Source organism: Podarcis liolepis (assembly GCF_965112155.1).
Source record: "Podarcis liolepis genome assembly, chromosome: 2".
Taxonomy (NCBI): domain Eukaryota; kingdom Metazoa; phylum Chordata; class Lepidosauria; order Squamata; family Lacertidae; genus Podarcis; species Podarcis liolepis.
The window spans coordinates 29,450,161-29,471,232 of record NC_139555.1 but is presented as its reverse complement, the minus strand read 5'-3'; the positions used below and the strand labels follow the sequence as shown (position 1 = coordinate 29,471,232).

At 41.6% G+C, this 21,072-nt stretch overlaps 1 protein-coding gene and 1 long non-coding RNA gene across 3 annotated transcripts in view; both read left to right on the top strand.

Annotated features, from left to right (window-relative positions):
• The window catches only part of RPTOR (regulatory associated protein of MTOR complex 1), a 313,358-nt gene that overhangs the window by 247,082 nt on the left and 45,204 nt on the right, over window positions 1-21,072 (top strand). For both annotated transcript variants that reach the window (XM_083489852.1, XM_083489851.1), the window contains exons 22-24: window positions 6,965-7,068; window positions 8,217-8,400; window positions 11,294-11,404. In XM_083489852.1, coding sequence (XP_083345978.1) covers window positions 6,965-7,068; window positions 8,217-8,400; window positions 11,294-11,404 — 399 coding nt within the window. The remainder of the gene's footprint in view (window positions 1-6,964; window positions 7,069-8,216; window positions 8,401-11,293; window positions 11,405-21,072) is intronic.
• LOC310700772 lies at window positions 13,134-20,188 on the top strand. The gene is made up of 3 exons (XR_014522811.1): window positions 13,134-14,626; window positions 15,463-16,170; window positions 16,218-20,188. It is a non-coding gene; the product is annotated as an uncharacterized lncRNA (long non-coding RNA).

Sequence of the window (21,072 nt, the reverse complement as noted above, 5' to 3'; positions counted from 1 at the left end):
CATTATGTTATTAGACTGAATGTGCCTTAATCCCATTAATAAACTTGTTCTGATTTCCTGTAGCAGTCCCCTTCCCAAAAACACAATATACAACTATTCATCCTAGTTCAGCTCTGCTTTTGTGGAGGAGTTGAAACTTAACTCTTAACATTGCCCTTCTTTGCCTTCTGCAACTCTGCCCTCTGAGGGGAGAAAGAAAAAGGAGAGTAGATGCTCAAACAGCTCCAGAAGAGCGTAATAGGCAACTGCTAGCAGGAAGGTAGTAGTTATTAGAAGGAACTGAATTATGTAACATGAATAACCCTGTAGATAGGGCTTTCCTTTAATGTCTAGCTAGTAAATTTGACTTGCGGTTTTGGTTATTTTCTTTGCAAACTCATTCAGATTATGCAAGTGAGAGTAAGACTGGATTGCAGATTGAAGCCACAACTGCTGCCCAGTGCAGGTGATCTAGTACATGTGAGTCAGCATGCAGACACCCCATCCCACTCCTCACTTCTCCTGTATGGATTGAAAGCACCACCATTATTGCTATTCTTCATTTTGCAAGGATGATGTGTGTTTCACTCCAGAGGCTGCCATCACTGCTGTTTTTGGAATTATTAGCTCAAATAGTGTTGATAACTGGGCTGTTTTGGAAATCACCTGTGATAACAAATCTTCTACCACAAACAAAGCACTCCCTAAACATTTAGATAATATTTGCTCTTGAAAATACTTCCCCCATCACTCTCTCTAGATTGCAGCTAGGGGCTATTTGGCTATTGTCTTTGTTATGTTCTTGGCTCAAGCCCTTCTGGTTGCTCCAACAAACAAACAAACAAACATGAGCCAGTCCAACGTGAGGTGAGATCTCTTGCTGATTATTCATTCCAACAATGTAGCTCAAGAACTTGAGGCTAAATGTGCTATGAGAGATGTCACTATTTTAGTGCGCTGAGAGGTGTCATGTTTAAACCTGTTGTTCTCCTTACAGTGCTATTTTTTCTTTTAAAATGTTTCTTTACTGGCACCCATGACCCACTGATTATCTCAGCTGATTGGCTAAATCTCTTTGGGTAGTTTTACGACACTGTACCAAACGAATTTAAGCATAAGGAATGAAAAATCTTGTTCCTGATACTTGTTCCTGTTCTTGCTCGTATCATTGTTACACTTACATTCGTAAGATAAAGTGATCAACAATATGGATCAACAATATGGATGCACATATATAGTGCACTTACCTGTAGACCAGGTTTCTGCTACTTAGATACAATAGAGTATGAGTATGACAGTTCTGGGTAATCCTTTCTTGCAACAAGGTGATTTAGCAAGCATGGCCTGCAGATTGAGTCATCATCATATTAAGGTGGTGAATTTTTCCCATGGTGATTTTTCTACAGCTCTTCCTTTCAACCAGTGTAATAATAGAATTATTCAATGATGCCTCTGGCTATTTGCACATATTGGAATTAAAGCTGATGTACTTTCAAGTGTGGCATAACAGAATTGCAAGGTGGACAGGATCCATGATGGACCATGCCATTCCCGACCTCCAGGAAATAGAGATGATATATAACAGGATATATATAGAGATGATATATAACAGGAAGCACTACTCAGCCATATGATTCGCTTTTCCCATCATTCACTTTGGTTATACAAAATAAAAAAATTCCTTCCAGTAGCACCTTAAAGACCAACTAAGTTAGTTCTTGGTATGAGCTTTCGTGTGCATGCACACTTCTTCAGATACACTGAAACAGAAGTTGGTTATACAGTTGCTGCTGCCAAATCAGTTAATGGGTTTGGTATGATAATAGTTTAAATCATTGTTGAACTAGTGGAATTGGCATGGCTTAGAAGCAAGGTCTTCCAATAAGTGGCTATATATGCTCATTCAAAGAGAGCTCAGACAGCAATTAATGAATAGTGGTATTATCTACCATCTCTGTCAAAGTTGCCTTTTCTCTCCATCTTGAAAGTGCCAAGCTTGATATGATAGAAGCTGAGGTGTCCAGGCAGTACCACATTTTATATGGTTGGTAGGCACACATGTGCTATATGTTTCTGAAGGCGGAGGAGGAGGAAGAGGAGTCATATTGTGACTTCTTTTTTTATTTTTAAATATTTTATTAAGGATTTTCTTGTTTTACAGAGGTAGGTGTAATGCCTCGTATTCCCCCCCCCCATGTAACATTTTTACAAATCCGTTTCATTTGTTGAGGCATTAGGGGGAGAAGAAAAAAGAAAAAAAAAGAAAGGGGGTGGAGGGAGGGAAGATGGATGGGGGTGGGGTCGGGTGGCGGTGTTTCTATTATGCTTAATGTATGTAGAGTTTGGTGTCAGCGTTGCTTGTGTTGTTCACTTGTGTTCCTTTGGTGGTGAGAGAGGTTGGGGTTGGCCTAGGGTGTGATTGTTTGTTTGTGATTGGCTGTGGTGATATTGTTACTTCTTCATCATAATTATGGATGGGCAGTGTTCCCTTTGAATAGCATCACCAGGTAAATTTCATTATATTTCTGGACACCACAACCTGCATTTCTGTTTATATTTTATACAATATACATCACCATATTTTGGAGGGAACCATTTCCTTAGCTTACAAATAAATTACACACACACAACCCAAATGCTTTGTGGTTATATCGCTAAGGAAAACCCATGGCAATTGTGCAGGTCCTCAGACTTGGAAGGGGAGAGGCCATGTCCCACGACAGTCAAAGAAGCTTGGGATAGCTCAAGTCCAGATGGCCTTAGAATTTGCAAATATGATAAGGTTAGTATGTGTGACTGCAGAAACCAGGGATTGGGAAATAGTAAAGGGAGCAGAAAATGTTCTTTGTGGCCAAGGATTTTAGCTGCTGCCAATTATTCACCTGCCATTCATCCTTTGTGTCTCCTACTCTTTGAGCTTTTACAACATCATGTAGAATAAATAAATTGTGGCATTTCAGATTTGGCGTACTTGTTCAGATAGTCTTTTAACCTGTTGGTAATAGATGTTTTCTGCTTACACAAGAATTTCTGGATCACATCCCAGAATGTACTATGCATTTTCTTGGCTCCATAAAGAAGACAACAGAAAATGGCTACGCTTTTTGGCAGGGTGTTGTTGAGCATTCTTTGGTAGAATGGGAAATGCAGTGGAAACCTAAGTGTTTGATTAATAATAATAATAATAATAATAATAATAATAATAATAATAATAATAATAATTTATTATTTATACCCCGCCCATCTGGCTGGGCTTCCCCAGCCACTCTGGGCGGCTTCCAAAAGAATATTAAAATACTATAATATTCATTATAGTTATATTCATTACAGTTATCATATAGTAAAAGGAACTGTTGCAGTGACCTCTTGCGTGTCCCATGAAACAGTGCTGACATAACACTGAGCACGGATTGTGTTTACCTCGTGATGATTACTGGTACTGCTGAGCAGACAGGATATATGTACTTGTGATAGGTCAGCAAAGGTTCATTATAAAGTGTCGAATCATATGTTTATCATAAGTAAACTTCATAAATGATTGCAGCTTGTGCTTGAATCTACCCTTTTGAAGTGATGATAGATCTTGTGTATCTCAGCATGAATGAAAGCCAGCAGTTTCTGCTTTAAATTTTATGTTCAAAGTTGAATGTCTGCCACTTCCCCATTTTTGTTGAATGTGTGAACTAGCTCCAGGTTTTTCTGTTGAATCCTCAGGAGTTACTAAAATTTTTTATCTGAACTGCTGTCGTTATGTGCCTAGGTGAACTTTGCATAGTGGTCTTCCTCATCTCCTTTCAAAGCTTCCAGAGCACCTGTTTCTAAGTAACTGAACTTAAAAGGGTCAAGTTTAAACCCTTGAAGATGAAAAATTTCAGACCATTACATCATTGCCTAGGTTCTAGTTTTATGGCATTTCATTATAGTGACTGACCATACAACCTTTATCTGTCATCTCTGCTTTTTAAAATTTAGGATGATTTGACAACTCCGCATAGGTTGAATTGTGCTTTTGCTGTTGAGCAAATTTCATTCATCACAGAGGGCTTCCAGTGGGACAACTATTTTGATGTGGTTGTAAAAATATTATGTTATATTTTAGCACCTGGAATGATGGTATGAATACTCCAGAGCGTTTCTAACAGAGATTCCTACTTGCTATGTTCCTGAAAAGATGTGAAGTATGATACACTTGATCTTGAAGCATCAGATCAGCTTTATTTATACAGCCATTGGTCCATTATAAAATTCAACTGGCATAGCAGACCCCAAACAACATAGAATGCTGCCCATCACATGAAGTATGATACACACTAAACACCCATCAATCCAAAACTCACTCCTAAATCATGTGAACTCTTATCTTGAAGCATTGCAAGTCCAATTACCATGGTAAAAATGGAAACTTTTCATCAACACATCAAAATGTTCATTTAAGTTTGCCCTGCTTGGCTTTTTTAAGAAGCTAATAAAATGTGGACTTGCATTGAAAGCTAGGATTAGCTGCATGACTCTACACATGCACCAAAACAGTAAGGCTTGGCTCTGTTCAATGAATTAACTTTCATTCTGGGTAGAATTGAAATATACACGATGCCAGTGTACATGTTGGCACACTAAAGAGTTTGTGTTCCTTGACCCTGTCTACCCAGGCTGTCAACCTTCCTTATTTTAAGTTTCTAAATTTAGCTGTAAGGGACTACCTACAAACTACTATAATCATATATACAATCATACATTTGTTTCCCCTTCTTTCCTATGAATAACTCCAAACCAGCATGTCAAAAGATTTCCCCTCCAGATTAGCAAGATTGTAAACCTTTGACATCAAAATATATAACAAGAGTGTTAACAAGGCCTTGAGCTACTGGAAGGGATGTATTGCTTCAGAAGCTGCTGTACATCTTGGCTGTGGTGTTAGGTCAAACAGTTTAGGGGCCTGAACATCTTCTCTTCTTTCAGAGCACTGTATTGTGTACCACCAAACACAGACAAATACTGTTGTTGAGTCATAACAATATTGTTATTAATGGTAAATATTTCAGTTCTGATCCAAAGTTCCTGCTGCAGAAAGCTGTCCTCTGAAAAGCCTCCCTAAAAAGTCTCCTAGTTTCCTGAAGTCAGTTTTATTTGCAGAGAAGGAAGAAAAGCTGTTTTCTCCTATGTTAACATAAGTGCCTTCCATATTGCAAGCTAACCTGTGGCCCTCCAGGTGTTGCTAGACTACAGCTTTATAGCTTCAACCACCCCTGACCTTTGACCATGGAGTCCAACAATATATGGATGTATCCTGGATTTAACCTACAACTAAAAGCCTTTGAATATTGAGAAACATAAAGTATGTTTCCAGTTCTGGTGTGACTTGCAGGTTCCCTGTGAAGAAACTAGCCTACACCACTGATGAGGGTCAGATGGAGAAGAATATTTTGTCCGGTCCTAGAAGTCCATATAAAGGTTCTGGGTTTTAATAACCGCATGTCCTCAACAGAAGAGAATCAGCAGGGGAATAAGCGTTAGACAATAAGGGCTTCAAAAATATAATTTACTGCAACACAAATTCCATAGCCATCTAAGGCATGATGGAGAGCCAATTTGATCCCAAAATGTAACCTGTTCCAGCAGCAGCTTCTCACTCTTATAGATGTGGCTGTTACTACATCAACTGCAATTTCCCCTATCAAAGGTATGGTGCTAGTGATGGCCTTGAACCTTTTCCTAATGAGCTGGGGAGGAGAGAAGAAAACTGCCTCAAAAGGCCGGCTCAATAAGGTGAAATCTGAAGGAGAGAGGCAATATGTGCCCTCAAGCACGGCTGCTGCAATCATCCAGTTTGCACCCAGCAATTTTGGGTGTAAAGTGCAAATGCAGGTACAATTGGAAAATGGCCTGCTGTTCATGCTATTTATTTCCCCGAGTTCCCAAATGCCTTGTCAGTGGCTCTTTACACCTTTTGTGTAAACTGCAGAGATCTTAATGGTCATAGTTTCAGTCTCTTTTGGATTTGACACACCCCTATAAGTGAAGTGTCTGCTGAATAAGAAGCCTGGTTTTTCACACTTCTTTGCCTGTTGTTCCCATCTCTCCCTTATCTAAGATTTCTAAAGGCAGTGAAAGAAGCTTATCTGAATACCTTTTGGGAATTGCAAGAACTGCTGCACATATTTTCCTGCTTCTTTGTTGTTATGGTTGTTGTTGGTTTTAAAGTTATTGCTGCTGTTGTTTCTGAAGTTATTGCCTCAGAATCTATTACCTCACGCCAGCCCAGTATCTCAAGTGAATTTGGAGGGAAGTGACTCCAGTTATGAGGTCAGAAAGTAGTTTTTCTCCCCTGAATGCGGAGGGAATTTTTTTCCATCTATGGTTTCAGGTGGGTTAAGCTACTTTTATAAAGCACCATTTGTCCATTTGTTTGCAGATTTGAATGTTCTAGTTCCTGGTAATCTGTCGCTACAGTATTTTGGAAGGAACTTTTGCTGAGGCATCAAGTTCAAGTTGGGCATTTTGGTCAGATTGGTCATTTTAATGAGTTTTTCATTTTATAAAGGTAACCTCATTTGCCTGTTTTCTATTGCCAAATCCTGCCCCCAAAGTACCAGTGCAAATGTTAACATATTATATCTTGCATATGAATTAGGAACCTTTTATTAATAGGCATCAGATGAACCCTTATGTCGGGCATGGCCAAACTTGGCCCTCTAGCTGTTTTGGGACTACAATTCCCATCATCCCTGACCACTGGTCCTGTTAGCTAGGGATGATGGGAGTTGTAGTCCCAATACAACTGGAGAGCCAAGTTTGGCCATGCCTGCCTTATGTCGTAAGTACATATATCTAAGTTGTATAGCAATACTATAGCAATGCTGAAGACTGCTTCCACTTCCCACCATTGATATTGAGGTTCAGTAAGGTTATTCCTGGTGGTAAAAATAATTTTATTCCCATGATTGGCATTTGTTCTTTCTCAGTTTTTCCATTCTTTCTTTCCTAGGCGACGGTAAATGCCCGCCCCCAGCGCATCCTTGATACTTCTTCCCTCACACAGTCTGCCCCAGCCAGTCCTACCAACAAGGGCATGCACATACACCAAGTGGGGTAAGTACTACATCTTAAATCCCTTGTTATTCATAGCTGATTTTGTCCTTAAGGAGCAATGTGAATCTGTGTGCCATGCAGACATTCAGCTGTCTGGAGAGGTAAGCTATGGTATATTTCACATAAGGGGACAATTTAGGACAAATTTCTCTCTCTGTAAAACTGATCTGACAATCCTTGCAATGAAGGCTGCAACACTGCAAAAGTATCCCTCTAAATTGACCCTGACTCATCCCACATTAGAAATGCTTTCAAATCCCTTTGCCAAAAGTTAGTCAGAAGTGACATATACAGTGTCCTACGTAACTCTGTTGAAGCCATCAAAGAAGGAGATTAATCTCTGTGTTGGAAAAAGTGTTGATCTCATCCTATAATGTCTGAAATGTGACACAAATGTTTTTTCCCTCCCTGAGGCTAGGAGAATGTATTGGGAAGTTGTTGCATTGTCTGTTTCCTAAAACTTATATTCAGTTATTTAAAATGCTACCCTTCAGACATTATAGGATACACACTTTTTCTTGGTTTTTGAATGAGCATAACTCAGTAGTAGAGCATCTGCTTTGACTGCACAAGCTCCTAGGTTCCGGCCCTGGTTATCTCCAAATAAGGCTGGGAGAGCACAGTTTGAATTGTTGCCAGTCGCCAGTCGCACCAATGGTCTGACTTGTTTCCAGGTTGTGTGATTGTGGGGTAGGGGATAATGCACCAAATATAATGCATGGCTTTTAGGTACTAATTAGAAGTGGAAAAAGTTTCTCAGAACATACATTCTTCATTTGTGCTTAGTAACCCTTCCGTCAGAGATAACCCTACACTAGTTGCAGATAGGGGGACATGATTTTACAACTGCTGCATCAGCGCTTCTGCAGGGATTTCCAACATTAATTTCAAATGTCAGTTTTCCCTTTATAATCTCAACTGGCCAAAGGCCAACTGGTACCACTTGGGGGGTGGGGTGGGAAAGCACCTAGTGTTGAAAAACAGAATGGCTTTACCCACAAGAATAAATAAAGTGGAAAGTGACAGAGAAAACTTAAATTTGTAGTTGCAAAAGGCCATCTTCTGCAGCAGTCTGATTTCTTACTCTGCTGGTAAAACAATATCCAGTACAGCAATATTTCCACCCATATTTGATTTCCCATTTCTAGAGGATCTCCACCAACCACCAGCACCAGTAGCTCCAGCTTGACTAATGATGTGACAAAGCAGCCGGTCAACCGGGACCTGTCATCTGTAAGACCTGCAAATGTGGGCAACATAGGGGTGCAATACACTCCACACTCCCACCAGTTTCCTAGGACAAGGAAAATGTTTGACAAGGGCCCAGATCAGGTAAGATCATAGTCTTCCCTGTCTCATTGTACTCCAGTCCCTGAAATAATTCTCATTTGTTTTGCTTCTTCTCCAGTTTTTGCTATGTCATCTTTATTTTTCCTGTAATCCTGGCAATACAAATAAGATATTTATTTATTGTTGTTAGATTTTTTTAAAAAAAATCAAAATAAAAAAACCACCACACCATGTGACTTAACAACAAAACAAAAGACAATAAATGCAACAGATTTATTGCATATAACAGATTTTTAAATTGTTTCCCTTGCAATGACCTTGTTTCCTTGCAATGACCTGTGAAGGTAGGGTAGGCAGAGAGATAGTGACTAGCCCAAGGTCACCTGGTGAGCTTCATAGCTTGAGTCCTTCAATACTTTACACCATACAGCAGCAAGAAAATAAATGTAGAGTACAATTTCTGGATGCGGGTGGTGCTATGGGTTAAACCACAGAGCCTAGGGCTTGCCGATCAGAAGGTTGACAGTTCGAATCCCCGCGACAGGGTGAGCTCCTGTTGCTCGGTCCCTGCTCCTGCCAACCTAGCAGTTCGAAAGCATGCAGTGCAAGTAAATGAATAGGTACCGCTCCGGTGGGAAGGTAAACAGTGTTTCCGGGAGCTGCTCTGGTTCGCCAGAAGTGGCTTAGTCATGCTGGCCACATGCTGTACGCCGGCTTCCTTGGCCAGTAAACCGAGATGAGCACCGCAACCCCAGAGTCGTCCTCGACTGGACTTAGCTATCGTGGTCCCTTTACCTTTACAAGTTCTGGTGCTGATCAATCTGAGCAGAAATACAAGTGAAGGCAGTCCTTCAGATACAATAGTCATAACCTAGTATAATAATGTGATACAGAAAAAATCTCTGGCTGCTAGAAATGTGATACTATGCCTACAATCTTTTCCAGCCTCTCTTCCTCACTGCATATTTTTGCCATTCTTGATGGCATGCAATTTCTCTCCCTGAAAATACGGTTTCCTTTTGTAACCTAATTCTGTTAATGCATCTTGAGAAAGGCTTCTTCATGCGCTACGCTTTTGTGTGAACTTATAGCTTACAGAATAAACACTGTGGTTTAGTGTTTTAAAACCTTTTTGAGATAGGTACATATGTCAGGGATCTTTCAGTTGGGCTCTGTCTCTCTGCAGTGTTGACTGTAAGGGGAAACACTTGCAGCCGTAAGTCTCAGGAGCCATTCGGGTTACCAGATGCAATTTAGAAGCGAGCTTCTTTTTTCTGTAGTATTTTCATAGAAAGGATATTTGAATGTGGACATGCCAGTTTCTCTTGTCATTTTGGTGTCATTTCACCTTCTGAAATTCTCCCTTTTATACTTCTACTGAAGACACAGGTGCCCTGTTCAATATTAAAATCGGCACCCTAGAGAATACAGGTCTCTGCCTTTTAGACAGCATTAATATACTTTTCACTAGGCCAGTGTGTGTGTGTGTGTGTGTGTGTGTGTGTGTGTGTGTGTGTGTTTCCTTACAAAGGCCTAAATTCATACGCTTCTTTCAAACAAATATGTACAGCATTTTGGGACAGCACTATAACACATAGTCCTTAAATTTATTTATTATTTATTATAATATTATAGCAATCTTTGGAATTCTTCTATGGACCCCTTTCACCTCCCATTTGCATAGTTGGAAACATGTGTCATTGTTGTCTTTTCTTATAGGCAGTGGTAGAATTGGAAATAGCACCCGGCTACCTGGTTCATAGGTAGCAACTTTCATAGAAAATACTGTAAAGCTTGAGGAACCAAGCTGGTAAAAGTCAGGGTGGTGTAGTAGTGGTTAGAATGTTGGACTGGGACTGGGGAGATTCAGTTTCAGTTCCCCACTCACCCATAAATCTCACTGGGTGCTGTAAAAGCAGTAACATCAGAAGACAAGGACGCATCAAGAATGACACATGGGAAGTCACTTAAACAAAATTGTATTCATTTGGAAATAATTTGTATAATTGGGTTAAGACCTGGAAAATCAATTTTAGAAATTGGCAAATCTTACACAGTAAGATTTTTTTTGGCCAATTTTTACAATCTAAGCAACCTCACAGGGTTGCTTTAAGAATGAAATGGAGCAGGGAAAACCTTGGAAGACAGTGGCATATATAAATGTAATGAGCATTTTCATATATATTTTTCATCTGAGTGGCCTCACCACCATTTTCAGTAGTATGCATATATGACTGCAAATATGATTGGAGGGCTCCCTCAGCTACTTTGTTCAGTCCTGGCTGTGTGACTCTTTAACAGCATTCTGTACTTGTGTTTGTGAAAAGAGCTTGACTTTATTTGGTTGAGCTTAACAGTGTACGTTGCCCTTGAAAAGGATCACAGGAGAATGTTGGTATCTACCACATAGAAAGATACAAAGGTTGTCAGCCCTAAGAAGTCCTTCCCCTAGTTAGTGTTACCAAAATGGTCAAGATACTTTATCACAGGGCATAGCAACTTCTGTGGCATGTAATATTTGAGAGCAAAATATGGCCACATTTCGCCATGATTGGCTTCAGAAATAATATACACTGGTACCTCTGGTTACGAACGTAATTCATTCTTAAGCTGAAACCGTTCTTATGCTGAGGCACGCTTTCGCTAATGGCACCTCCCGCTCGCATCCTGGGGCAAAGTTCGCAACCAGGAGCAACTACTTCCGGGTTAGCGGAGCTCGTAACCTGAAGTGTTCATAACCAGATGCATTCATAACCAGAGGTACCACTGTACTAGGCTATCTTCTGATTTGGCGGGGGGGAGGTTGTTCCAATAAACTATTATTGGATGGTGACATCCTATTGTGGTTGATGTGATATACACTCGAAGAAACCAGATGTGCAGGTACTGTAACTGAAGCATGTGTACCTTTGTTTCCTCACTTTTCTCTGGACAGACAGCTGATGATGCCGATGATACTGTGGGGCATAAAAACTTCATGTCAGCAACAATGCAGACGGGGTTTTGTGACTGGAGTGCCAAGTATTTTGCTCAACCGGTGATGAAGGTACAGTCTGCCTTTCTTCTATAAGCCCTTTTCTGAATTGCAGAATCAATTGAATGCACATCACCCTAAAAATCAAATTACTGTTTGCACATGTACACACATGCGTATGCATGCGCGCGCACACACGCGCACACACACACATGCATGTTCACACTGCCAAGTTCTCATTCATGATCTCCTCTCTCTCTCTCTTTGTTCATTTACTTTCTGTTCCAGGAGTTGAGCATTTACTTATTTATTTTAAACACACACAAAAAACACCCAGCAGCTATTGATTCCTTCTCTTTGGTAATAGCCTGGCATGCAGATGGATAAATATTACAGGCTTCATTCACAGAATGCTTTGTAATTGCTTGTCAGTTTTGTGCTTTAGCTAACACTTCCCAGCTCACTCTGAATCCATCCCGTATGGTTTTATCAGCAGTAGGAAAATAATACATGTGTGTGGAAGGGGAGTGGTGGTTTGTATTGTACTCATTGTTTTCATAAGCATGCCCCTGCTTCTGCCACATTCAGGGTCCTGCCATTGGAACCCTATGATTGTGCTGCAAACTGAAGAAAGGCGTGGGGCATGAAAGTCAGAGGTTACATATGTTTATAGCCAGTGCTGGGTTAATGGACAAGCTAAGTAAGCTACAATTTAGGGGCTCAGATTATGAGGGGCCTCTAAATACAAGACACACATACAAACCCCGCCCCAAAGATTTCTAAGGTTTTTATGATCTGTTAAAACACACAGGAGAACATACATTTTTGTTCAGATGTGACAATAATATATTTAGTACCATATTTATCATGCTGTGATTATAAATCAACTCTCATTGGGTGACATCCATGGCTTTGCTCTCAAAAATAAAAACCATGAAAGAAAGTGGTTTACATTTTGTGTTATGTGCAGAACACACACAGTAGAATCTGTGTGGACTCTTCCACTCAGTAAGTGATAGACTGCATGTTTCACGGCTCTTGTGCTGTTCTACATTTAAAAAAAAATCCTATGTGCTAAGAGGGTACATTATATAGAAACAGGAATACTGCAAGATAGTTTGTTAGTTTTTAATTGCATCCTCACTTATGTACCAGTATAAATTCAAATATAAAAGTGTATTATTTCATTGTCTTTTCTGTTAGAATAGTACACATTTGGGCTCTCTTGATCATGACATAGTTTAGGGCCTCCGTCTTAGCCCTGTTTGTAGTGCCACTTGTTGCAAAAAGGTATAATGGGCCATATTGGGTGGTAGCAAGAACCTATATGTGGATCAATAAGATTGCAGGCTCCCTTTCCACATACACAGCACAGCATAAAGGATGGCAGATCTCTTTCCACAACCATGGGATCCCATTCTACCATACAAGTAGAAAGTAAAATGACTTGCACATCCTCTGTACCTAATGATAAGCCAAATTGTGGCTTAGTGCAAATGCACAGACTCCCAGAGAGATTGTGGCCCCTTAGCTCCTCTCTGGTTGTATTTACAGAGAAGTAGATAAATAGGTACCACTCCGGTGGGAAGATAAACGGCGTTTCCGTGCGCTGCTCTGGTTTGCCAGAAGCAGCTTCATCATGCTGGCCACATGACCCGGAAGCTGTACGCCGGCTCCCTCGGCCAATAAAGCAAGATGAGCATTGCAATCCCAGAGTCAGCCACGACTGGACCTAATGGTCAGGGGTCCCTTTACCTTTATGCATTCAATAGAGAGCTGCAGCTAATCCTGGTACCATGCGTATGGGAAAGACAACAAGGCAGTTTGGCTCCTTGTGCTTGCCAGCTTCCAGGTGGATTGATGAGGGTGGGGGGTTGGAAAGGAGATGAGCTGGAAGGGACTGTTTCCCTTTTATAATCAGCAGAAAATGCCAAGGAGGACAGCGAGGAGTAAGAGGACACCAGGACAGAGAGATATTGCAAGGGAGGAAATGTCGCAGCAGCATCAGAGAAGGTGTAAAAGTGATAGATGGCTTGCAGGAGGGAGGGTAGGCAAGCCCCTATGATGAACTGGCCTGTAAACAAGTCATTTGGAGGCAGTGTTCTCCAGCCATTTTTGATGGCCCACCAAGTAGGAAACAAAGTAAAAAATGAAGAAAACCTCATGAGAAAGAGCCCAGCTATTGCACAGTGCAAGTCATTCAGTCTGCTTTCTGGACCTCGAGAATGAGGGCTCTAGTCCCATTCAGCCATGGACCTTGGATGACAACCTTTCAGCCCGTATTTCCATTAGTAAAAACAGGAATAATAGCAGCCTGCCTCACAGAATATGAATGAGAGGTGGGTTGTATGCCAAACAATGCTATATAAATTATGTATAATAATGACACCAAAATCATCACAATGGTACAGGGAAGGACAGCTTCTAAGCAGCTGTCTGCATACTTGCTGCAAACAGCTGTGTTTTCTGTATCTTTCCTTGCTAATTACTACAGAGGTTTGTGTTCAAAGAAAAACTTGCTCCCTCCCCTCTCATCATGCTTCTATTCATCTCCACAGTAAAGAGGCAGTGCTGAATTCATGATTCTGGAATTACATTTAATACCGTGAGCAAGCTAATGCTATGCCTCTGACTGTTACCGAAAATGCCAAACCTTCATTGTGCATTTTGCACATTATATCTAACCTACACACAACCAAGGTGAAGTGGGAAGGCTGAAGAAGAGAGCTGGGCTGGGCTGGGCTGGGTTCAAGATTTGAACACAAGAATGTAGGCCAAATACAGCACAATCTTTCAGCTCACATGCTATGTTGAGCAACGTTATGTTCATATTTTATTTGTGTGCCATGAGGGTTAACAAACAATTTTTCTCTGATCCAGATACCACTTGAGCTTCCTGGGAGAGTTGCAGTGATTAAGTATTCTGCCTGTCTGTTGTCCCAGAGGGACATCAACAACAAACTTTTTTAAAAAAATGCCAGTTTTTGCTTGCTGTGTAATTAAAGCCTCTGCTTTTCAACAGCAAGGGCAGAACTGTTGGTGTCTCACTCTCTTTGCTGTTTCTAGATGTATTAATGTTGAAGCAACACTGGAACATTTTGCCTTAAGTAAAAGCTTTCTAATCCAGGAGGGAGGTCAGCAAGTCACATAATCTTCTAGGACCAAGAGTTGACCCTGCTTTATTTCATGCATCTTTAGGGTTTCCATTTGTCACCAGGCTGTTTATCTACAATCTGAATTCATTGGCATCCATATGTCTTAGAGAGTTACAGTGCTTGCTGTGGCTGTAGAGCAGTGTTTCCCAACCTTTTTTGGGCAAAGGCACACTTGTTTCATGAAAAAAATCTCGAGGCACACCACCATGCCAGATGGGGAAAGGTCACTTTTTACTTAAAAGTAAAAAAAAATAAAAAAATAGTAACAGCATAGAAGGTAATGGTTAGGCTAGCATCGCTCTTCCAAATATGCTAGGTTTTTATTTGCAGGGACTGTTCTACATGGGAAAGCATTCAGCACTGTCATTCTCCCATCTGCCATCTGAATTGGTACTATTCTGGGTCAACTTACTCTGCTGCATGTGTACATGAAAATGGCACCAAGTGTGGGGGAGGGGGCAGAACAGGTTTCAGATACAGGATATTAAGCATACACGTACTTCAGATTGAAGTGGTTGCTTGCTTTGCAAGTTTTCATTTCCCAAATGACTGCCTTGGCAAGCGCAATACCTACCACGCTCAACGCCGGTCTCGCGCTGCCGCTTCCCGCGCTCTCAAGGACCCGGGAGGAGGAAGGCGTGAAGGGAATCCCGAAGGCACGAAAACCTCGCGCATGCGCAGGCCTTCCGCCTGCGACAGCCCAGTAGGCCGGCCGAAGCGAGCGGCGATGGGATGTGGGAGGGAGCTCGCTCGCCGCCCCGCGTGTGCCTATGTGGGGCACGTTACAGCCCCGTGACGTCAGCGCCACGCAGGCAGCCAGGCAGGCAGACGGCGAGAGCCCCGCGCTGGGCGGCCTCTCCTCGCCGCCCCGCCTCTCGCCGCCCGACTCGCCCGCCTCCCTCCCACGGCACACCAGGCAACGTCTCGCGGCACACTAGTTGGGAAACACACACCGGTTGGGAAACACTGCTGTAGAGAACAACACAGAGTTGGTCTACCAATGGGCCTGGTGCCAGAAGCCAATTCCCCATAGAATTGGGGTTCCTGCCATCTTTCATCTGTGGACATTACCAATCTAGTGTAGACATCACTGAGACAGAAGTGTGAACATGCTGGGAAGGTAACCTTGGAACAACACATCTTTGAGACTGTCCTGCCATGTGGTACCCCGGTTCTTCCTGATACAGCGCATGTGGAAAGCATCAATGGAAAAGGTTGCTGGTTATGGTGGTGCCCAGTTAAACAAAATTGTCTACCACCTCAAGCCTGGGGTCAGAAATGCTGGTGCATGGTGTGCTAGCAAGACCCTGACCCAAGATGTCAGGCCGATGGTCAGGCCAAACTCCATGCAGGCTTGTAAAAACATTTGATGAGTCTCTGCAGAGCTTCCTCAAGTCTTTGTCATCTGCAAACAACATCTCTCGGATAAGAACCCGCCACACTTTTGTCTTAGTGTGGAGACATGCCACATTGAACAGACCCCCTCCCCATCTTCTGTCAAGAGCAACAGAGGGAAGAACATGCCAAAGAGAGTTGGGGCAAGAACACAGCCCTCCTTCATACTGCTCTTTAAAGGGAAGGTGTCTGAGGATGAAGCATCATACTGGATTGTGCCACACATGTTCTCGTGGAAGGACATGGCCATTTTGTGGCGCTTAGATGGGCATCCTATCATGTTGAGCAGTGGGCATCCTATCATGTTTAGATGGGCATCCTATCATGTTGAGCAGTGTGAAGAGTACTTTTCAGCTGACAAGGTCAAAGCCCTTCATCAGGTCTATGCAATCTGAAATAGAACTCAGGAAACTCAAGGGCTGGCATTCTTTGGCCTCATTTTAAAATCACAAGAACATAAAAAGCACCCTTCTCGCCCCCATAATAACATATCCTCATGCATCACAGATGCATTTATAGAACAAAACTAAGGAGACACGCTGAAGGTTCTCATGAATTAGACTAGGCAATTGAAATTTGAATTGTGAGCATCCATCCAAAGCAGCACAAGTTTCTGGACGTAAGGTTCTTAGTTAGAGGTTGTGTTCATAGCGATGAGTTGCTAGAAATTCATGCCAATTCATACTGGCATGACAACTTCCTGTGTTGCACCTGTGTGTGTGTGTGTGTACACATGTATATCTTCCAAAATTACTCTGCTACAGTATTTTATGCACAGTCTGTCAGCTGAAGAGGGAGCAGAAATAAATGTCTCCCTATAGGCAGTACAATAGGTTTCTTGCATGCTGGGTAATGTAAAAAGGCTGAAATATGTCTTGCAATGAATTCATATAACTTTGCTTGCAAGAAGCAGGCACATTCATCGCATTAGATAGGCAAGACTACAGTTATTAAAATAAGAATTATGTATGTACTTTGAGTTGTCAGGGGGTGGTATTAACTGGTCCGCTGAATGTGCCCCCCTTCCCAGTGCTTTGAGAACCACTTGAACAGGCAGATTCATGGAGGATGAGTCTTATCAATGGATGACAATATAGAACCTCCAGGTTCAAGATAAGCTTCCCCCTAAATTTCTGTGGAGCCACAAATCGGCAAAGGCTGTTGGTTCATGTCCGCAATCAGTGACTGCGGTCTTGGGTTCAAAAATGTTAAAGTGCAGCAGTGTAAGGCACTGAACAGCCACTGCTGCTGCTCCAGAAAATACTTACTAAAAAATGAACGAACAGAGGAGGGCATAATAAGATAACAAGTGGCAGCGGACAACTAAACAAAATATTGCCGTGCATTTTGAATAGTGCTGTACTTTATAGGCTCAGGGTTGAGAGAGCTTCCCCCCCCCCAAGCTGGCCCTAAAACTTCATATACAGTTGTATGGTGGGTAGGTGGGTGTTGTGTGAGTATGAAACCCTCTATTTTCATGCTTCAACACAACAAACCCCAGAGCTGTGTGGTATGATATGTACAGAAGAGTTCAGCAAAGGCGGGCGGGAGTGGGGATATGTACCTGAGGGCCTCTGTTAGCTGATCCCATTTTCAGTCCTCTATTCCAGCTTCTTCTTTTCTTTTCATTACAGTAACCTACCTTGTTGGTAGTTAGCACACATAGCTCTTGCTGGGCTTTCTGGGGGAGAAATATTTTGTGAAGTAACAAAGACACGGACACCCAACAGACCTGTGTGCGCTTAGTGCCTCCAGGAGGCCCAGAATGGACATGTGAATAATCCATGTATTTCTCCAAAACCAGCATTTATAAGCACCAGCCAAAATATCATGAACTAGTGAGCTAAGTTTTAGTTCTAGCTCTTCATCTGGCTAGGTGGTATCCAAATGGGAGGTGGGGGCAAGGGAAACAAGATTTAAAAGTACAAAAATTAGACTGCATGTTTTAATCACGTGATCAGCATTTCATTTCTATTCCAAGATTGAAATTACAGACTGAATTAGTTTCTGCTAGGTGCTGCAGGTATCACGTTACACCTGGGTTTTGGAATAAAGAAACAATGGCTGACACCCCCCTTTTTTTAAGAATATAAAACTTGTTACTGAGATCTCTGTCAATATTTTTTCTTTATACCCAAGAGCCCTACTGGTCATCAAAGCAAAACACTAACTGGCTCTATATTCAAGCAATTTTTTTTTTTAATCACAACATGTTTTACAGGTGGATTTGCAGTTCCCCAGTTGTTGTTTTTTTTAAATTGAACCACCAAGAGAATTTGCCAGGTAGTAAAACATTTGGTACTTCATCAACTACAGCACAAATGCAATTAATTTTCTCTTGATACCCATGGCTACACAGGCATTGAAACATTTGGAAATGTTACTACTTTAATTACTAATTAGCTTCAAGCTGTTGGTCCAACTACTTTGGCCAAACTGACTTTTATGTGCTTGTTTCCAAGTCTAGAGAACAGTACGTAGATGTTTTAAAAATAAAAGAATTAGGATAATGCTATCTTTATTTTACCATTCAGAGTGGGTAATATATTAACTCCCAATGATTATTAAAAACATTTATCTACTTTCTGAGAATAGCTGTTCGCCAGAGTGGTGCCTTATTAATCTAATAAATCACTCCAGATGGCCAATCAAAATGCATCATTCTGTGCACACAAGGGTGTGTGTTTTTAGTGTGAGTACTTCAGTTTGTTGTTTTTTTAAGCAGAAGTTTAAGAATATTTGGAGTGCTTTGAATAATTACTTGTTGCTGAATGGAGAACTACAACACAGTTTTAGAGAGAGATTTGTCCAGCAATAACTATTTACTACCATAGATATGAGGCACATTCCAGCAAGAATTTTCCTTCCACAAGCTCCACTGGAAATAGATGTCCCATTTCTTTCATCAGGGTTTACAGGAATATATATATACAAAAGGGTTTTGGGTAGTAAGAGAATTTTATCCATATTTTAAAATTACTGCGGTCCTATATAACGTGTTCATTTTTACCTCATATTCCCTATCACCACTAATATTGAAGAGTTATAGCATTTCCCCCGGAACTGAATTTTGCTGAGATGTTTGAAATAAAACAGGCGGATTGATATCTCACAGATCATACTCATAGGGCTGCCCCATCATTTGACTTGCTTTATTGGAAATAGAATTTGGTCTGCAGTCTGCTCCTATGCAGTGTGCCCCATCTGTTCTGTGGGGATTACTCCCAGGTAAGTGTACTTAGGATTGCCACCTTAGAAACCTGCAGCCAACAATGTGGCTGATTTTAAATACCCATGTACACAAATAGCCCAAATCAAGGGTGAATCTGTTCCTCACACTGTCTCTGCCCATCTTTCCCTCCCCTGCACAATCCTCACCCTCAACCATCTCCTTTCTTTGCCCTTCCACCACACCCCCACAATCTCTCATGAGTCCACTCACTACTTCTCCACTCTACTGTCCATCTCTCTTCTTCTCTGCTACCACACAATTGCTCATCCCCACTTGCTTGCTTTCTCTCACACACAAAGGCAGGTCTTGTTCATGACAAGACCTCATGATCAATATAAGCATACCAGCACAAAGGTTTGGCTCTAATTCAGGAAACATTAGAAAATGCTTATCCAATTTTGGGAAGGTGTATTGGCAGTTTTTACACAATACTGGTGAACTCTATGAATCCAAACGCCACCTGGCCAAAGTTACAGCCAGGCATTCCAAAATGAAATGTTATGGGGAACAATAGTCCATCACTCTTTCACCATCCATTGCTCCCCGCCCCATAACTCTTCATCCTCCAAACTGCTTTTCTCCTAGGAGGAGTTCTAGACCTGTGCTTCCAGTGGAAAAACCTGTGATTCCTTATAGAATCATAGAACTGTAGAGTTGGAAGAGACCCTGAGGGTCATCTAGTCCAGGAATCTCAACTAGATCTTACACATTTGCCATTCAACTTCTGCTTAAAAACCTCTAGAATCCAGTATTAAAGATCCCATCCAAGGGATGTGCAGTATACCTTTATGCTTGCTTCTTTCTCTACCTACCACTATCTTTTGCATTTTGCTCATGTTGCATAAAAAGTCGATTTGGGAGCCTGTTAACAGAGGTTTCATGGACACCACACATGCTTTATCCTACAGGGTGTTCTTCACCAAAGATAGTAAAAAAAAAAATTCCTAACGCTACACTGAACAATAATTAGTGTCTATGAAACAAAAGCTAGCACTGCACATATCAAAGGAGCAAAATTGGTATATGCCATCAGTTGCAGCTGTGCTGTTTTCCTGGTTATTCCATAGTTCATCTAGCTGAGCTTGACATCCTTACAATCTATATAGTTCTCTAGAGTTATGTGGAATAGTCTCCTGAAAATGCTGTACGTGGCACATTCAGGAGTAAAGAATCTTGTTTTGTTCCTGCTGCCTTCTGAGAATTTCAGCTGCCTGCATTTAAACACACACACCATGAAATGTGAACTAAATGTAGATAGGAGAGAGAGCCTAGATCCTTATGCCAAGACTCTTCTAGGAAACACATGCAGCAGGCAGGGTGACCGAGTAGATGCTCTTGTGAGGAATACATGCAAAAGGGGCTGCAAGTACACCTAATTTCTGTAAGGTTTGGTGTGGAAGGGAACATTCCTTCCCTGAGAAATAGGCATTATGCTTCTATGCACTGACTGGTGGCATTACAAATGATTGGCATCAGTTAGTGTTCGATTTATGGAAAAGCAGAACAAGGTTTGTTTCAGAAAAGAGTGTAGTGTTTTAGCTGGTAGTGCTTTAACTGATACTTAATAGCAATGCTCAGGTAATCATAGATCCAGCCCCACTCCCACCTCAAGAGTTCTGAAAACGTTTAAAGTCGGGGAAGTGCAGTATTGGTGTTGCCCCTGTGTCTGACTGCAACTTTTAGGATCTTTTATGTTTAATGCAGACAACATATGGACAAAAATATACACTCACACCCAAGCCTCAATAGCCACAGGTTGCCACCTCAGCTCCACAGTGGCTCTGGCTCTGTTCAACTGATGGAGGATTTAGCCCCTTAGGAAACTGTTTCATCACTGTGAAACCAGCAGAGATCTCCCTATAACATTATTTATTGCTGCAAGGAGAAAATCCATCCTCTGTCCTTATTTCCACAACCCCTTGCTGACTGTTTCCATCTTGATATGGATAAAGCGGAGA